This window comes from Trichomycterus rosablanca, chromosome 9 (assembly GCF_030014385.1).
Source record: "Trichomycterus rosablanca isolate fTriRos1 chromosome 9, fTriRos1.hap1, whole genome shotgun sequence".
NCBI classification, from domain to species: Eukaryota; Metazoa; Chordata; class Actinopteri; order Siluriformes; family Trichomycteridae; genus Trichomycterus; species Trichomycterus rosablanca.
The window spans coordinates 8,307,120-8,322,431 of record NC_085996.1 but is presented as its reverse complement, the minus strand read 5'-3'; the positions used below and the strand labels follow the sequence as shown (position 1 = coordinate 8,322,431).

At 41.7% G+C, this 15,312-nt stretch overlaps 1 protein-coding gene across 1 annotated transcript in view; it reads left to right on the top strand.

Annotated features, from left to right (window-relative positions):
• LOC134320532 (protein eva-1 homolog C) overlaps positions 1-15,312 on the top strand; it is a 53,362-nt gene that overhangs the window by 18,929 nt on the left and 19,121 nt on the right. Inside the window, exons 2-5 of the mRNA XM_063001944.1 lie at positions 642-859; positions 1,966-2,089; positions 2,272-2,424; positions 8,027-8,170. Of these exons, the coding sequence (XP_062858014.1) occupies positions 642-859; positions 1,966-2,089; positions 2,272-2,424; positions 8,027-8,170 (639 nt within the window). The remainder of the gene's footprint in view (positions 1-641; positions 860-1,965; positions 2,090-2,271; positions 2,425-8,026; positions 8,171-15,312) is intronic.

Genomic DNA, 15,312 nt, shown 5'->3' with positions numbered 1-15,312 from the left:
GTAGCCCATTTGCTCCATGTTCGGAGAGAAATGTAAAAATTTATAAATATTACAAGACCTCTAAATATGTGGGTTTTTTTATTTAAGAAGCATGACGCTACATGAATCATTTGGCTTTAAGGTTGGACTTTAGACGTGTCTGGACTACAGGTAGTGAGCCACAAATAATTAGCCACAAATAGTTGTTTATTTTTGCTTCTTGCACTGTTTATATGTGCTTGAGCAACTGACCGTTGGATCACTACAGCTCTGTATATCTAAAAATACTGGATTTAAAATAAGACCCTAATAAGCAGAAACACTCAACAAGTGAGTACAGTCGGCTGAAATCATGAATAAAACAAGTTACCTGGGCTTGGTGGGTGGCTCGGTGGGTAGCACTGTTGCCTCACAGCAAGAAGGTCTTGGGTTTGAATTCTAGGTGGAGCGATCTGGGTCCCTTCTGTGTGGAGTTTGCATGTTCTCCCTGTGTCTGTGTGGGTTTTCTTCAGGTGCTCTGGTTTCCTCCTACAAACCAAAGACCTGAAATCATTTTAACTGGAGATTATTGACAAAATTGCCCTGGATCCAGCTGTTTGTGTGCTTTGTCCTCCACACAACAGCTATTCCATACTAATATTTGCCCTCCTACTATTCCTCAGGTTACCTCTCGAGTGTGCTTCGGAACTACACAGAGGAAGTGTGCGACGGCGGCTTTTTAACCGTACGCTGCCCGCCCAGAACCACCATCACCATCCAGTCAGCTTTCTACGGCAGGAAAGCCTCCGTCCATTCACATCACTGCCCAGCACCTTACAGCATCAGTGGTCCGCACTCAGCGAGATCTCACGTTTCCTGTCATGCTGCGACGGCGCTGCAGGTAACACGCACGCTGCAGAGCAATGTGAAGCAATAGCTGCATTTCTGTATAAGGCAACACATCCTTTACATATACGCTATATGACCAAAAGTATTAGGACATCCTTTCTAGTTTTATAATTTAGACGTTTTTAGCCACAACAAATTCTAACAGGTGTAATAAAATAATTTTATAAAGGAAATTATATGCTTCTCATTTTGCAAAAACTGTTTAGGGATGGTCCTTTTCTGTTCCAGCATTATTATGCCCCTGTGGACAAAGCAAGCTCTTTAAAAGAGCTGACCCCCTGAAGACCTGACCCCCTGACCTCAGCCCTACTGAACAGCTTTGGAGTGAACTGAAACATCAGTTTGCCTTCAGTGCAGCAATAACTACTTCCACTTCTTTCAGAAGACGTATCACAAAATTTTTAAGTGTGTCTGTGAGAATTTGTGCCGATAGTTAAAATATCATGTATGGGCTCAGCCACTGATGTTGGATCGGAAGGCCTGGTGCACAGCAGACAAATCCAATTCACTCCAAAGGTCCCGAGGTCAGAACGTCAAATCCTTTAAGAACCTCACTGGAACAGGAAAGGGCCTTCCTCAAACTGTTGCCACACATTCGAAAGCATTAATCAGCTGAACTTTATAAGTGTCTGTAAATCTTTGATTTTATCTGTAAAACTAATTATGAGCAACTCTTGGCAACTGCATACCCACTCTAACTGAAGCTCTAGGCGAGTGCTTCAACTGCCTATGCCAGGGATCAGCCCTGTGTACGCCTGAACTTGCCTGTGATTAATGCCTTTAGCCACGCTCTGTATGTACGGCAATATAGCATTTAATAAAGATGATTATCACATTCTAACCACACACACACACACACACACACACACACACACACACACTGCTGTGGTTGCGGTGACACGGTTTGTTTTGATCCAGGTAAGCACATTCCAGAGTGTCCAGTTCTCCTGCACCGAATTCCCAACCCTCCAGGCACACACACACACACACAGAGCTGTTTGAAGTGGTTTTATATTTCTGTGCTGTCCTTTTCCTCTACGTATTAACAATACATTTTCTGTCTCATTTTTTGCTCATACATTCTCTCTCTCTCTGTAGAAGATGACAGATGAGTGTGAAGACAGGAGGAGCTGTGAGGTCTTGGTGAATAGTCGTCTTTTCGGGACTGATCCGTGCCCGTCCGTTAGCAAATCCCTCACCTTGCAGTACAAATGCAGACCTAGTGAGTGTCAAAATAATGTAACAGTAGATTTTATCTCACAGTTTTGGCATCATTAGTAATTAGTATGTCTGCAGTTAAACGAGCTTTATGTCACAAAAAAGCTCCTGATCCAAAATCAGCACCTTGACTGAAGTGTGTTACTGGTCACATGGACAGAATCGTATTTGTTCTGTGGTTTTTAGATGAGTACAAGAGTAAGGTGGTGTGTGAAGCGGAGAAGCTGAGACTAAACTGTAAAACAGGGATGCAGATCGCCATCTACTCCGCCATGTTTGGACGCACCCAGGAGGGGACGCTGGAGTGTCCGCCACACCACCGGCGGGTTCCGTCTGTTGGTAAGCTTATGTTAACATGATCTGTTTCCCAGTATCACAGTTACCTGTTATATTAACTGTATGTTCAGATCACTTCCAAAACACATGCGCATTAGCATGGAGTTAATCCATTTTCCGCTTTAACAGTCCCCAATCTTCAAGGGAGGATTTCCATGAATTTTTGGAACATAAATCCTGGGATAAGTTTCCATTTTCTACAAGGACATTAATGAGGATGTTGGGCAGTATTACCTGGCTTGCATTCAGCATTTCATTTATCGCCAAGGTGTTGGATGAGGCTGAGGTCAGGACTTTGTTCTAACCAGTCAGTTGCTTCCACATCAAACTGTGCAGACAATTTCCTTTTACACTGGCTTATTGTGATTCTAAAACAGGAAAGAACAATCCCTAAACTAATGAATCCAAGCACACAATTCTCTGGAGTGGCACTGAATGCTAAAACATTTAGATTTTCTTTATCAGTACTGGGGAGCCCAGATTTATCAGTAGCTTTAGATCATTATTTCTCCACCATACACTGTATTCATACAAACGTATTCAGACACCTTGTCATGAGCTTGTTGGACACCCATTTTAAAAGCATATGGCATTAAAAGTAAAGTGACCTCTGTGTGATCTTCTCAGCTATAATATCAGAAATCAGGAATCTGAGAATATCAGGAATTTGTACCCATCAGTCAAAACAGCATTTGCATAGCTGGACACTGATGTTGGTCAAGAAAGCCTCAACTGATGTTCTAGTTCATTCCAAAGCTGTTCAGTGGGGCTGAGGTCAGGGCTCTATGCAGGTCACTGGAGTTACAAGCTTTTCTTCATGTGTGTGTTTAATGTTGAATCTGTTGTACTTAAGCTTGTGGTTCAATATATCAGTGATTCATTGATGTCCAAAAATACCACAATTAATTTCATCAGCACACACTAAAGAACTTTAATCCACACCAACACCAAAAAAGGAAGATGTATTTGGTATGAAAACACAAGGAAAGATGTTTTTCCTTGGGAAATGCTCAGTTCTACACACCCAGTAGATTTCCCAGAGTCACCACATACTGGGATAGAACACACACACACACACAAGATGGCTGCATCCTACACAGTGATATCAGGCATTAAGGAAAGGGTGTGTTTCCATCACATGTACTAATCCCACAATAGGGTTGTGTGTGTGTGTGTGTGTGTTGCTTCACTAATCGACATGTTGACCGCACTCAAAGTCTAGGTTAATGGGGTCTCTGTCCGTCTGGCATCGCACTTCCTTCCAGGGCAGCCGATTTGAGCGTGACACCTCTCCCTCAGGGCAACTGGAGACAGAGCGACTGTTCCTCATCCCTGAGAAAGTGTTTAGACACCCCCTCTGTCTTAGCTAGCCCGTCATGCGTACATCTGCCAGTACATATTCAGACATTACCCAGTGGTGATACCCATTAAACACACACATGCTTCATTTTCTATGTACGTTTGAGGAATGAAACCTTGTTTCCTGCTACAGTGTTCAACAGCCACAAAAATTACTGTTTGACACCCCAGTAAACTGCATCCAGACCTGCCAAACCCACACTGACCAGCAGGTGGGGTGAAGATAAAGTGTTGATTCCTCCAAACCGAACTTCGGAGCGTTCCCTGCGCCTCATTAAACATTACTCACTACACCTGGGGCCAACGCTTTTTTCTTTAGCTGCCTTGGGTGCACTTGTGTTCTCGAGTTTTTCTGCTGGTGGCTTGGCATCTTTCTGGCTTTTTTTAGACTTTGCCAGTTTTCTGAGCTCCCCTGTCTGGTGCCTTTTGTGAGCTTAATATTAACAGCATCTGACCCAGCCTCCTCATTGACTGTAAACCATGCTGCTAAATCATCATGGAATCATTTAAAATAAATGAACAAGTATGAAATTAACTCCCAGCCTGCAGTCTGGAGCACAAATACACACCATTTAAAATAATAAACAATGTTAGAATTATGTGTGTTGCTTGAGAGGATTAGTTACACAATATGCCATGAAATTAAAATCTGTTTATCAATGTAACTTCTTCTAATATATGTTATTTTTTAAAAAGCTATTGAAACCAAAGCTAAATATGTTGCTTCAGGACAATATTGACAATAATTTTTATGTCAGAATTTATCTTCATGGCTTTTACATTGTAGTGTTTTGTTGATAACATTTTCTGAGCGAGTTCACCGGAGCAGTCTTGGTGAAAATAGTTGATAAATTATGACTAGTCTCTGCTGATTGAGACAGACGGCTGTTTCCTGACAGATCTGCTGTTTTTCATGTCTGGCAGCACCCCTGTCAAAGGTGTCTCACTTTCTGATCTAGAACTATAGCATGTAGTAGAGTGTAGTGGAGTGGAAAGTTCATTAGCACACACACACACACACACACACACAATCATTTTTAACATTAGAAGTAGACTCTACCTTCTTTTCTGTCACTCTTTTTAATGAAGTTTCATCATACACACACAGTTCATGCCTTAAAACCTCCCACAGTTCCTCAGTTTACTGCTGTTTACTAACACAGCTGCTGGGACCTTTCACCTCTGACCCTAACTGCTATTAGTCCTGAGCTGATGACATGAGTTTAGTGTCCATAGATCTCACCTTTCGCACTCTCTCTCTCTTTTTTATTGTGTGTGTGTGTGTGTGTGCGTGCGTGTGTGTGTGTGTGTGTGTGTGTGTGTAAAAGAGAAAGAGGGAGATTTGTAATGTGCTGATTCAGTGATGGCAGAATTATGTTTAGTCGCTGTTGTAGTGATGGAACTGTTATGTCCTAAATGAAGATATTACCTCATAATAGTGTTTTCAGAATGTAATTATCATGATGATGTTTAATGATGTTAGGATTGATAATTGCATATTAGTGTGTCAGGGATGGAAATATGACTGCATAATAGATTTGAACTGATAATGCTTATCATAATTGTCATAATGCAGAAATGTAATTGATGTTATAATCCTATTATATAAACTTAATTATGATGATATAATGGTTGTGTTTGAGTGAGGTGGTTGTTTTCATAATGGTGTCTTTGTGGTTTCCACATTCAAATGATGACGTCCTAATGGTGTTTCAGTGATGTAATAAATCTGCAATGATAGCGTGTCAGTGATGTATGAATCTGTTAGAATGCTGTGCCAAGAAGGTTATTTTGATGATGTAATGTTGTTTTAGGGATGGTGTTGATATTACATAATAGTGTTTGATGGATGTAATTTTGATGCCATATTGGTTGTGATTTTGTAATGGTGTTTTAGTAATATACTCATCATCTAGTTATGATTAAGCCATTTAATTATGATTAACCAGTTTCTGTACTGTAATTATTATAAAACGAAGTTTTAGAAATGCATCAATGATGGATTAATGGTGTATTATGGATGGAATTATGATTTTATAAATGTTTCATGACAATGGTGTTTCAGCATTGTAATATAATGTCATAATGATGCTTTAGTGATGTCACAGTGCTGAGGCTGATTATAAAATCAGTAACTGTCTTTTTCAAACAAGTACACACATATTTGTCTGGCATTTGCATCTACATTTACACAGCCTTTTATTTTAGCGTGTTTGTACCAGCAGCTGTTTAATTTGATTCAGTTGGTCTTCTTTTAAGCAATATTAAGTTTGTTGAAGCTACATTTTGATTTGTGTGGCAGGAAAATATTTGGTTGTACTATATTGTATTATTTTAGTCAGTCAAACAAAGACATCCCGATATCATCATAATAAGGTTAGTACACTACACTGGTAATCTGATCTCTTGTTTTTATAGGTCAGTGTATATGAGCATATAGAACATAAAGGAAGCACTAAACAGAATCCATCAAGTGCTAGTTGAATCTATATAAAACTACCAAATAAATATTTACAAAGCATGGACATGCTGTTCATATTTGGATTTACTGGGGATCACAAAGCAGTAGTAGACATACATTATGTCTTTTATTTAAAAAGAAATCTGAAAATTTAGTCATTCAGTTTTGAATTGTGATAATGGAAAGGGTTTTAAAAGCACTAAGCTCCATTCTTTGTTGTTAATTTACTGCCTCAAATTACACTTGGGTTTAGTAGGTAGCACACTGAGACCACACATCAGTAGTTTTGATTTGTACATGAGTGTAAATAAATCCTGCATATGTAAAATTTCTTATAAATCAAAAAACTTGTTTTTATTATTACAGTAGGGACCCAAACTCTGTAAAATAATTATATTTTCTAACTTATTGTTTTTTATTTTATCTCTATTATATTTGCATTTTTCATTAAATTAATAACAATAATATATTTTTCTTCATAAATTTTAAACCTCAAAGCTTTGCAACAACATCTCAAAGACTAAATATCAGTCCATTCTGACTGTCATGGATTTTCCTGCACAGTCTCTTGACCTAAACCTTTATCCAGAATTTATGGAGACAACATGTGGTCTTTGACTTTTTGGCCTCCGCTGACTAGTTTATCTTATTTAAAAAACTAAAGTCAGAATAAACAAAGTTAAAGGGGTGAAAAGACTTGCCAATCCTGTATGAATAGAAAATGCAGTTTGGAGGTCAAACACTGTGTCCGGCTTTTGTTTGAGGTGTGTGTAAGTCCATCTGTGAACACATGAGCACTTAGTGATGATGGATGAACAGCTCATCAGTCATGTTGGCAGTCAGTGCTTCCCTCTTCCGTGTGAGATCAAACAAGTCGAAGACAAAGCACATTTCTGATGGGGGACGTCTGAACACGTATGTAGGAAACACACACAGTCTGCATATTTTCAGCCAGTTTATGAAAGATGTTTTCTGCTTCAGTGATTTCTTATTTGTCTGATATGTATCAGAAGAAATTTTGCATGTCTGCTAGGCTCCAAAATAATAAATTAATGGTATGGTGGTACACTTGAGTGGTAACACCATATGGTAATCTAGACATGCAGAAGATGGATTGGCTACTTTAATTACCCTGTGGTTTCACTGGGTTCTCTAGTTTCCTTTCACATTCTAAACATTCTGATAACTAGATTGGTTACTCTAAATTGTTTGGTGTAAAGGAGTGTGGATGAATAAATGACTGTTTGTAATGTCCTGCAATAGTTTGCATGCCTGGTTTAACACTCACCAAGATAGAATTTTTTTTCTAATAGCAGTGAATAAATAAATATATGAGAGTGAATACATGGAAATGATTTTAAAGCCTGGACACAGTTTAACGTTCTCAAATGAGGCAGCAGAGTGGTACAACAGGTCACCTCCAATTACTGTGATTTTGCTGTGCATCTTTCTCCCAAAACATTGCAGTATGGGTTCCTGTTATAAATTATCCCTAGGTAGGAATAAATAATTTCACTGTTTAGTTTGTGATACCCTGCAATGGATTGGGACTCCATCCAGGTTAGGTTCCAAAGTTAACCCACTATGACCTGTACCTGAATACATAGGCTACTAAAGACCAGTGGAAGAATAAATGATTGAAAGTTTCCTTGCTGAAAAAATGGTAGAATTGTTGCACAGCACCATGGGTCCTAGGGTTTTTAATTTGAATCCTCATCTCATCTACTGTCTGTGTGTTGTTCCTGTTAGTTGCTGTAAGTAACTTTTAGTTTTCTGTATGTACAGACTGCCATGCGGAGGGCGCGCTGCAGGTGCTGACGTCACGCTGCCAGGGAAAACGCACATGCGTGATTCGAGCCTCGATACTGGAGTTTGGAGACCCGTGTTACGCTGGGACGCGCAAATACCTCAGTGTGATATACACCTGTGGTGAGCTCACACACACACACATACATTGTACACTTACTGTCCATTATATCAGCTCCGCTTACCATATAGAACCACTTTGTAGTTCTGTTTAAGTTGGTCATCTTCTAGACCTTCATCAGTGGTCACAGGACGCTGCCCACGGGGCGCTGTTGGCAGTCCAGCAGTGACAGTGAGGTGTTTAAAAACTCCATCAGCGCTGCTGTGTCTTATCCACTCATAGCAGCACAACACACACTAACACACCACCATCATGTCAGTGTTACTGCAGTGCTGAGAATGATCCACCACCCAAATAACACCTGCTCTATAGTGGTCCTGTGGGGGTCCTGACAATTGAGGAACAGCATGAAAGGGGGCTAACGAAGCATGCAGAGAAAGAGATGGACTACAGTCAGTAATTGTAGAACTACAAAGTGCTTGTATATGGTAAGTGGAGCTGATAAAATGGACAGTGAGTGTAGAAACAAGGAGGTGGTTTTAATGTTATGGCTGATCAGTGTATTCACAAACACATTATTTATATATATATATATATATATATATATATATATATATATATATATATATATATACTGTATATATATACAGGGGTTGGACAATGAAACTGAAACACCTGGTTTTAGACCACAATAATTTATCAGTATGGTGTAGGGCCTGCTTTTGCGGCCAATACAGCGTCAATTCGTCTTGGAAATGACATATACAAGTCCTGCACAGTGGTCAGAGGGATTTTAAGCCATTCTTCTTGCAGGATAGTGGCCAGGTCACTACGTGATGCTGGTGGAGGAAAACGTTTCCTGACTCGCTTCTCCAAAACACCCCAAAGTGGCTCAATAATATTTAGATCTGGTGACTGTGCAGGCCATGGGAGATGTTCAACTTCACTTTCATGTTCATCAAACCAATCTTTCACCAGTCTTGCTGTGTGTATTGGTGCATTGTCATCCTGATACACGGCACCGCCTTCAGGATACAATGTTTGAACCATTGGATGCACATGGTCCTCCAGAATGGTTCGGTAGTCCTTGGCAGTGACGCGCCCATCTAGCACAAGTATTGGGCCAAGGGAATGCCATGATATGGCAGCCCAAACCATCACTGATCCACCCCCATGCTTCACTCTGGGCATGCAACAGTCTGGGTGGTACGCTTCTTTGGGGCTTCTCCACACCGTAACTCTCCTGGATGTGGGGAAAACAGTAAAGGTGGACTCATCAGAGAACAATACATGTTTCACATTGTCCACAGCCCAAGATTTGCGCTCCTTGCACCATTGAAACCGACGTTTGGCATCGGCACGAGTGACCAAAGGTTTGGCTATAGCAGCCCGGCCGTGTATATCGACCCTGTGGAGCTCCCGACGGACAGTTCTGGTGGAAACAGGAGAGTTGAGGTGCACATTTAATTCTGCCGTGATTTGGGCAGCCGTGGTTTTATGTTTTTTGGATACAATCCGGGTTAGCACCCGAACATCCCTTTCAGACAGCTTCCTCTTGCGTCCACAGTTAATCCTGTTGGATGTGGTTTGTCCTTCTTGGTGGTATGCTGACATTACCCTGGATACCGTGGCTCTTGATACATCACAAAGACTTGCTGTCTTGGTCACAGATGCGCCAGCAAGACGTGCACCAACAATTTGTCCTCTTTTGAACTCTGGTATGTCACCCATAATGTTGTGTGCATTGCAATATTTTGAGCAAAACTGTGCTCTTACCCTGCTAATTGAACCTTCACACTCTGCTCTTACTGGTGCAATGTGCAATTAATGAAGATTGGCCACCAGACTGGTCCAATTTAGCCATGAAACCTCCCACACTAAAATGACAGGTGTTTCAGTTTCATTGTCCAACCCCTGTATATATATATATACATTAGGGATCTATAATAACCGTCCCACACACACTCAGGTCTGCACACACCAGTCAGTCCAAAATTTAGCCACTAGGAGGCACTGCAGACCAAATTCTACTGCTTTTAGCGTCTCGTGTGGAAATAAACATCAAGGACTTTTACCAGAGTTTAACATTAGGATCATCTTATCAGCATTAGGATTTATTACATATCTGGATGTTTTGTGAATATTGCATAGTAGTAAATAAGTGGAGATAATGAACGATGTTCCACTGTGCTGTTTTGCTGACTTGTTTTTTTATGTTTACGTTCTTTGCCCTAATGAGAAGTGTTCCTGCACATCCTCCTACCTAAAACTAAATGAAAAAGACATAAAACACTGCTGATACAGCAGTGTGTGTGTGTGTGTGTGTGTGTGGCTAAGTCAACCAGTCAAGCTAATTTTCTTGATCCAACTCCATAAGCCTCCCAAACCAGATCTCTGTTACAGACTCACACACACACACACAAACACTTACAACAACACACACATACAGACACACACACATACAGACACACTTACAACAACACACATACAGACACAGACACACTTACCGCCACACACATACAGACACACACACACTTACAACACACATACAGACACACACACATACAGACACACACACACACTTACCGCCACACACATACAGACACACACACATACCACCACACACATACAAACACACTTACCACCACACACATACAGACACTGACACACTTACCACCACACACATACAGACACACACACATACCACCACACACATACAGACACACACACATACCACCACACACATACAGACACAGAAACACTTACCACCACACACATACATACAAACACATACAGTGTATCACAAAAGTGAGTACACCCCTCACATTTCTGCAAATATTTCATTATATCTTTTCATGGGACAACACTATAGACATGAAACTTGGATATAACTTAGAGTAGTCAGTGTACAGCTTGTATAGCAGTGTAGATTTACTGTCTTCTGAAAATAACTCAACACACAGCCATTAATGTCTAAATAGCTGGCAACATAAGTGAGTACACCCTACAGTGAACATGTCCAAATTGTGCCCAAATGTGTCGTTGTCCCTCCCTGGTGTCATGTGTCAAGGTCCCAGGTGTAAATGGGGAGCAGGGCTGTTAAATTTGGTGTTTTGGGTACAATTCTCTCATACTGGCCACTGGATATTCAACATGGCACCTCATGGCAAAGAACTCTCTGAGGATGTGAGAAATAGAATTGTTGCTCTCCACAAAGATGGCCTGGGCTATAAGAAGATTGCTAACACCCTGAAACTGAGCTACGGCATGGTGGCCAAGGTCATACAGCGGTTTTCCAGGACAGGTTCCACTCGGAACAGGCTTCGCCAGGGTCGACCAAAGAAGTTGAGTCCACGTGTTCGGCGTCATATCCAGAGGATGGCTTTAAAAAATAGACACATGAGTGCTGCCAGCATTGCTGCAGAGGTTGAAGACGTGGGAGGTCAGCCTGTCAGTGCTCAGACCATACGCCGCACACTGCATCAACTCGGTCTGCATGGTCGTCATCTGTCGTCATCGAAGCTGACGCACAAGAAAGCCCGCAAACAGTTTGCTGAAGACAAGCAGTCCAAGAACATGGATTACGGGAATGCCCTGTGGTCTGACGAGACCAAGATAAACTTGTTTGGCTCAGATGGTGTCCAGCATGTGTGGCGGCGCCCTGGTGAGAAGTACCAAGACAACTGTATCTTGCCTACAGTCAAGTATGGTGGTGGTAGCATCATGGTCTTGGGCTGCATGAGTGTTGCTGGCACTGGAGAGCTGCAGTTCATTGAGGGAAACATGAATTCCAACATGTACTGTGACATTCTGAAACAGAGCATGATCCCCTCCCTTCGAAAACTGGGCCTCATGGCAGTTTTCCAACAGGATAACGACCTCAAAGCACCTGTGGCGCATCCTCAAGTGGAAGGTGGAGGTTCAAGGTGTCTAACATCCACCAGCTCCGTGATGTCATCATGGAGGAGTGGAAGAGGATTCCAGTAGCAACCTGTGCAGCTCTGGTGAATTCCATGCCCAGGAGGGTTAAGGCAGTGCTGGATAATAATGGTGGTCACACAAAATATTGACACTTTGGGCACAATTTGGACATGTTCACTGTGGGGTGTACTCACTTATGTTGCCAGCTATTTACACATTAATGGCTGTGTGTTGAGTTATTTTCAGAAGACTGTAAATCTACACTGCTATACAAGTTGTACACTGACTACTCTAAGTTATATCCAAGTTTTATTTCTATAGTGTTGTCCCATGAAAAGATATAATAAAATATTTGCAGAAATGTGAGGGGTGTACTCACTTTTGTGATACACTGTACATACAAACACACTTACCACCACACACATACAGACACACACACATACCACCACACACATACAGACACACACACATACCACCACACACATACAGACACTGACACACTTACCACCACACACATACAGACACTGACACACTTACCACCACACACATACAGACACTGACACACTTACCACCACACACATACAGACACACACACATACCACCACACACATACAGACACACACACATACCACCACACACATACAGACACACACACATACCACCACACACATACAGACACACACACATACCACCACACACATACAGACACTGACACACTTACCACCACACACATACAGACACTGACACACTTACCACCACACACATACAGACACTGACACACTTACCACCACACACATACAGACACACACACACACATACTACCACACACATACAGACACACACACTTACCACCACACACATACAGACACAGACACACATACCACCACACACATACAGACACAGAAACACTTACCACCACACACATACATACAAACACATACATACAAACACACTTACCACCACACACATACAGACACACACACACATACTACCACACACATACAGACACACACACTTACCACCACACACATACAGACACAGAAACACTTACCACCACACACATACGTACATACAAACACATACATACAAACACACTTACCACCACACACATACAGACACACACACACATACTACCACACACATACAGACACACACACTTACCACCACACACATACAGACACAGAAACACTTACCACCACACACATACGTACATACAAACACATACATACAAACACACTTACCACCACACACATACAGACACACACACACCACCACACACATACAGACACAGACACACTTACCACCACACACATACAGACACTGACACACTTACCACCACACACATACAGACACACACACACATACTACCACACACATACAGACACACACACTTACCACCACACACATACAGACACAGAAACACTTACCACCACACACATACATACAAACACATACATACAAACACACTTACCACCACACACATACATACAGACACACACACACATACTACCACACACATACAGACACACACACACCACCACACACATACAGACACTGACACACTTACCACCACACACATACAGACACACACACACCACCACACACATACAGACACAGACACACTTACCACCACACACATACAGACACACACACACACATACTACCACACACATACAGACACACACACTTACCACCACACACATACAGACACAGACACACTTACCACCACACTCATACAGACACAGACACACTTACCACCACACACATACAGACACATACACCACACACATACAGACACACACACATTCACCACCACACACATACAGACACATATACCACCACACACATACAGACACACACACACTCACCACCACACACATACAGACACATACACCACACACATACAGACACACACACTCACCACCACACACATACAGACACATATACCACCACACACATACAGACACACACACACTCACCACCACACACATACAGACACATATACCACCACACTCATACAGACACAGACACACTTACCACCACACACATACAGACACAGACACACTTACCACCACACACATACAAACACATACACACATACAGATTATTTTATGAGCTACGCCTACCATACATATGAACTTTGTTGGTATACAGTTACTGACTGTAGCCCATTTGTTGTTTTGTGCATGTTTCACCCCCTTTAAATCCCATTTATCAGTTAAAACGGACCCCATTGACCCACCACTGACCCTATGATGTTTGGGTGATGGACTATTTTCAGCACAGGGCAGTGTGTGTTGTTCTGGTAATTGAGTAGCAGGTGCAGCAGTGTTGTTGGTTGTAGGTGGACAGTAAGGGACACAATGTGACACTGCTGGCTTTATATGGCTGTTGTAGGGAGATGTTGTCCTTACAGGCTGGAAATCTGTTCTCCTTTCAGCACTGACACTGAGGTGATTAAAAGTCCCAATAACTCAGCTGCACCTGCTACACTCATACCAGAACCAACACACATTACCATGCCATTACCATGTTAGTGTCACTGCAGTGCTAAGAATTAATCAGTAAATGTATGTGCCTGACCGGTGTACCTAATTAAGTGCTCGGTCAGCGTAATCACTATTAAAATAGAACGACAGGATTATTTAATATTATAGATTTGTAAGGTGTGTGTGGTTGTCTTAACTTAGCTCATGTATGTGTGAATGTGTGTGTGTGTGTGTGTGTGTGTGTAAGGTCATGCTTTAGATCCTTTGAATGCTCAGTTGGTTTCCAAGGTGATGGAACCTAAGCCAAGCCTGACCAAGACTTCCGCTCAGGATCTTATCTCACTTCCCAGTTCCTTCCTGTGTGCGTGTGTGTGTGTGAGGAAGAAAGAGGAATTGAAAAGGATATATAAAGAGAGTGGTATAGAAATATGTACAAAGAGATGCAGAGCGATGTGTGAGAAGTTCAGAGAGAGATAATCCAGGCTCTGCTATGCAGCCACTGTTGGGCTCTTGAGCAAGGCCCTTAACCCTGTCTGCTCCAGGAGCGCCATACAATGGCTGACCCTGCGCTCTGACCCCAGCTTCCATATGAGCTTGGATATGCAGAAAAGAACACATGTATATGTATATATGACAAATAAAGGCATTCTTCTAAAAACGATGGAACACTGTGATTTCAGAATAACAAATAGTTTTATATAAATAAGAGATCAATTACAGTTCCAGATTTATTACTTACAGAAAACAGGTCTACACAGGTCAATCTGAACCTTCTTATAATGGTATACCAGCTA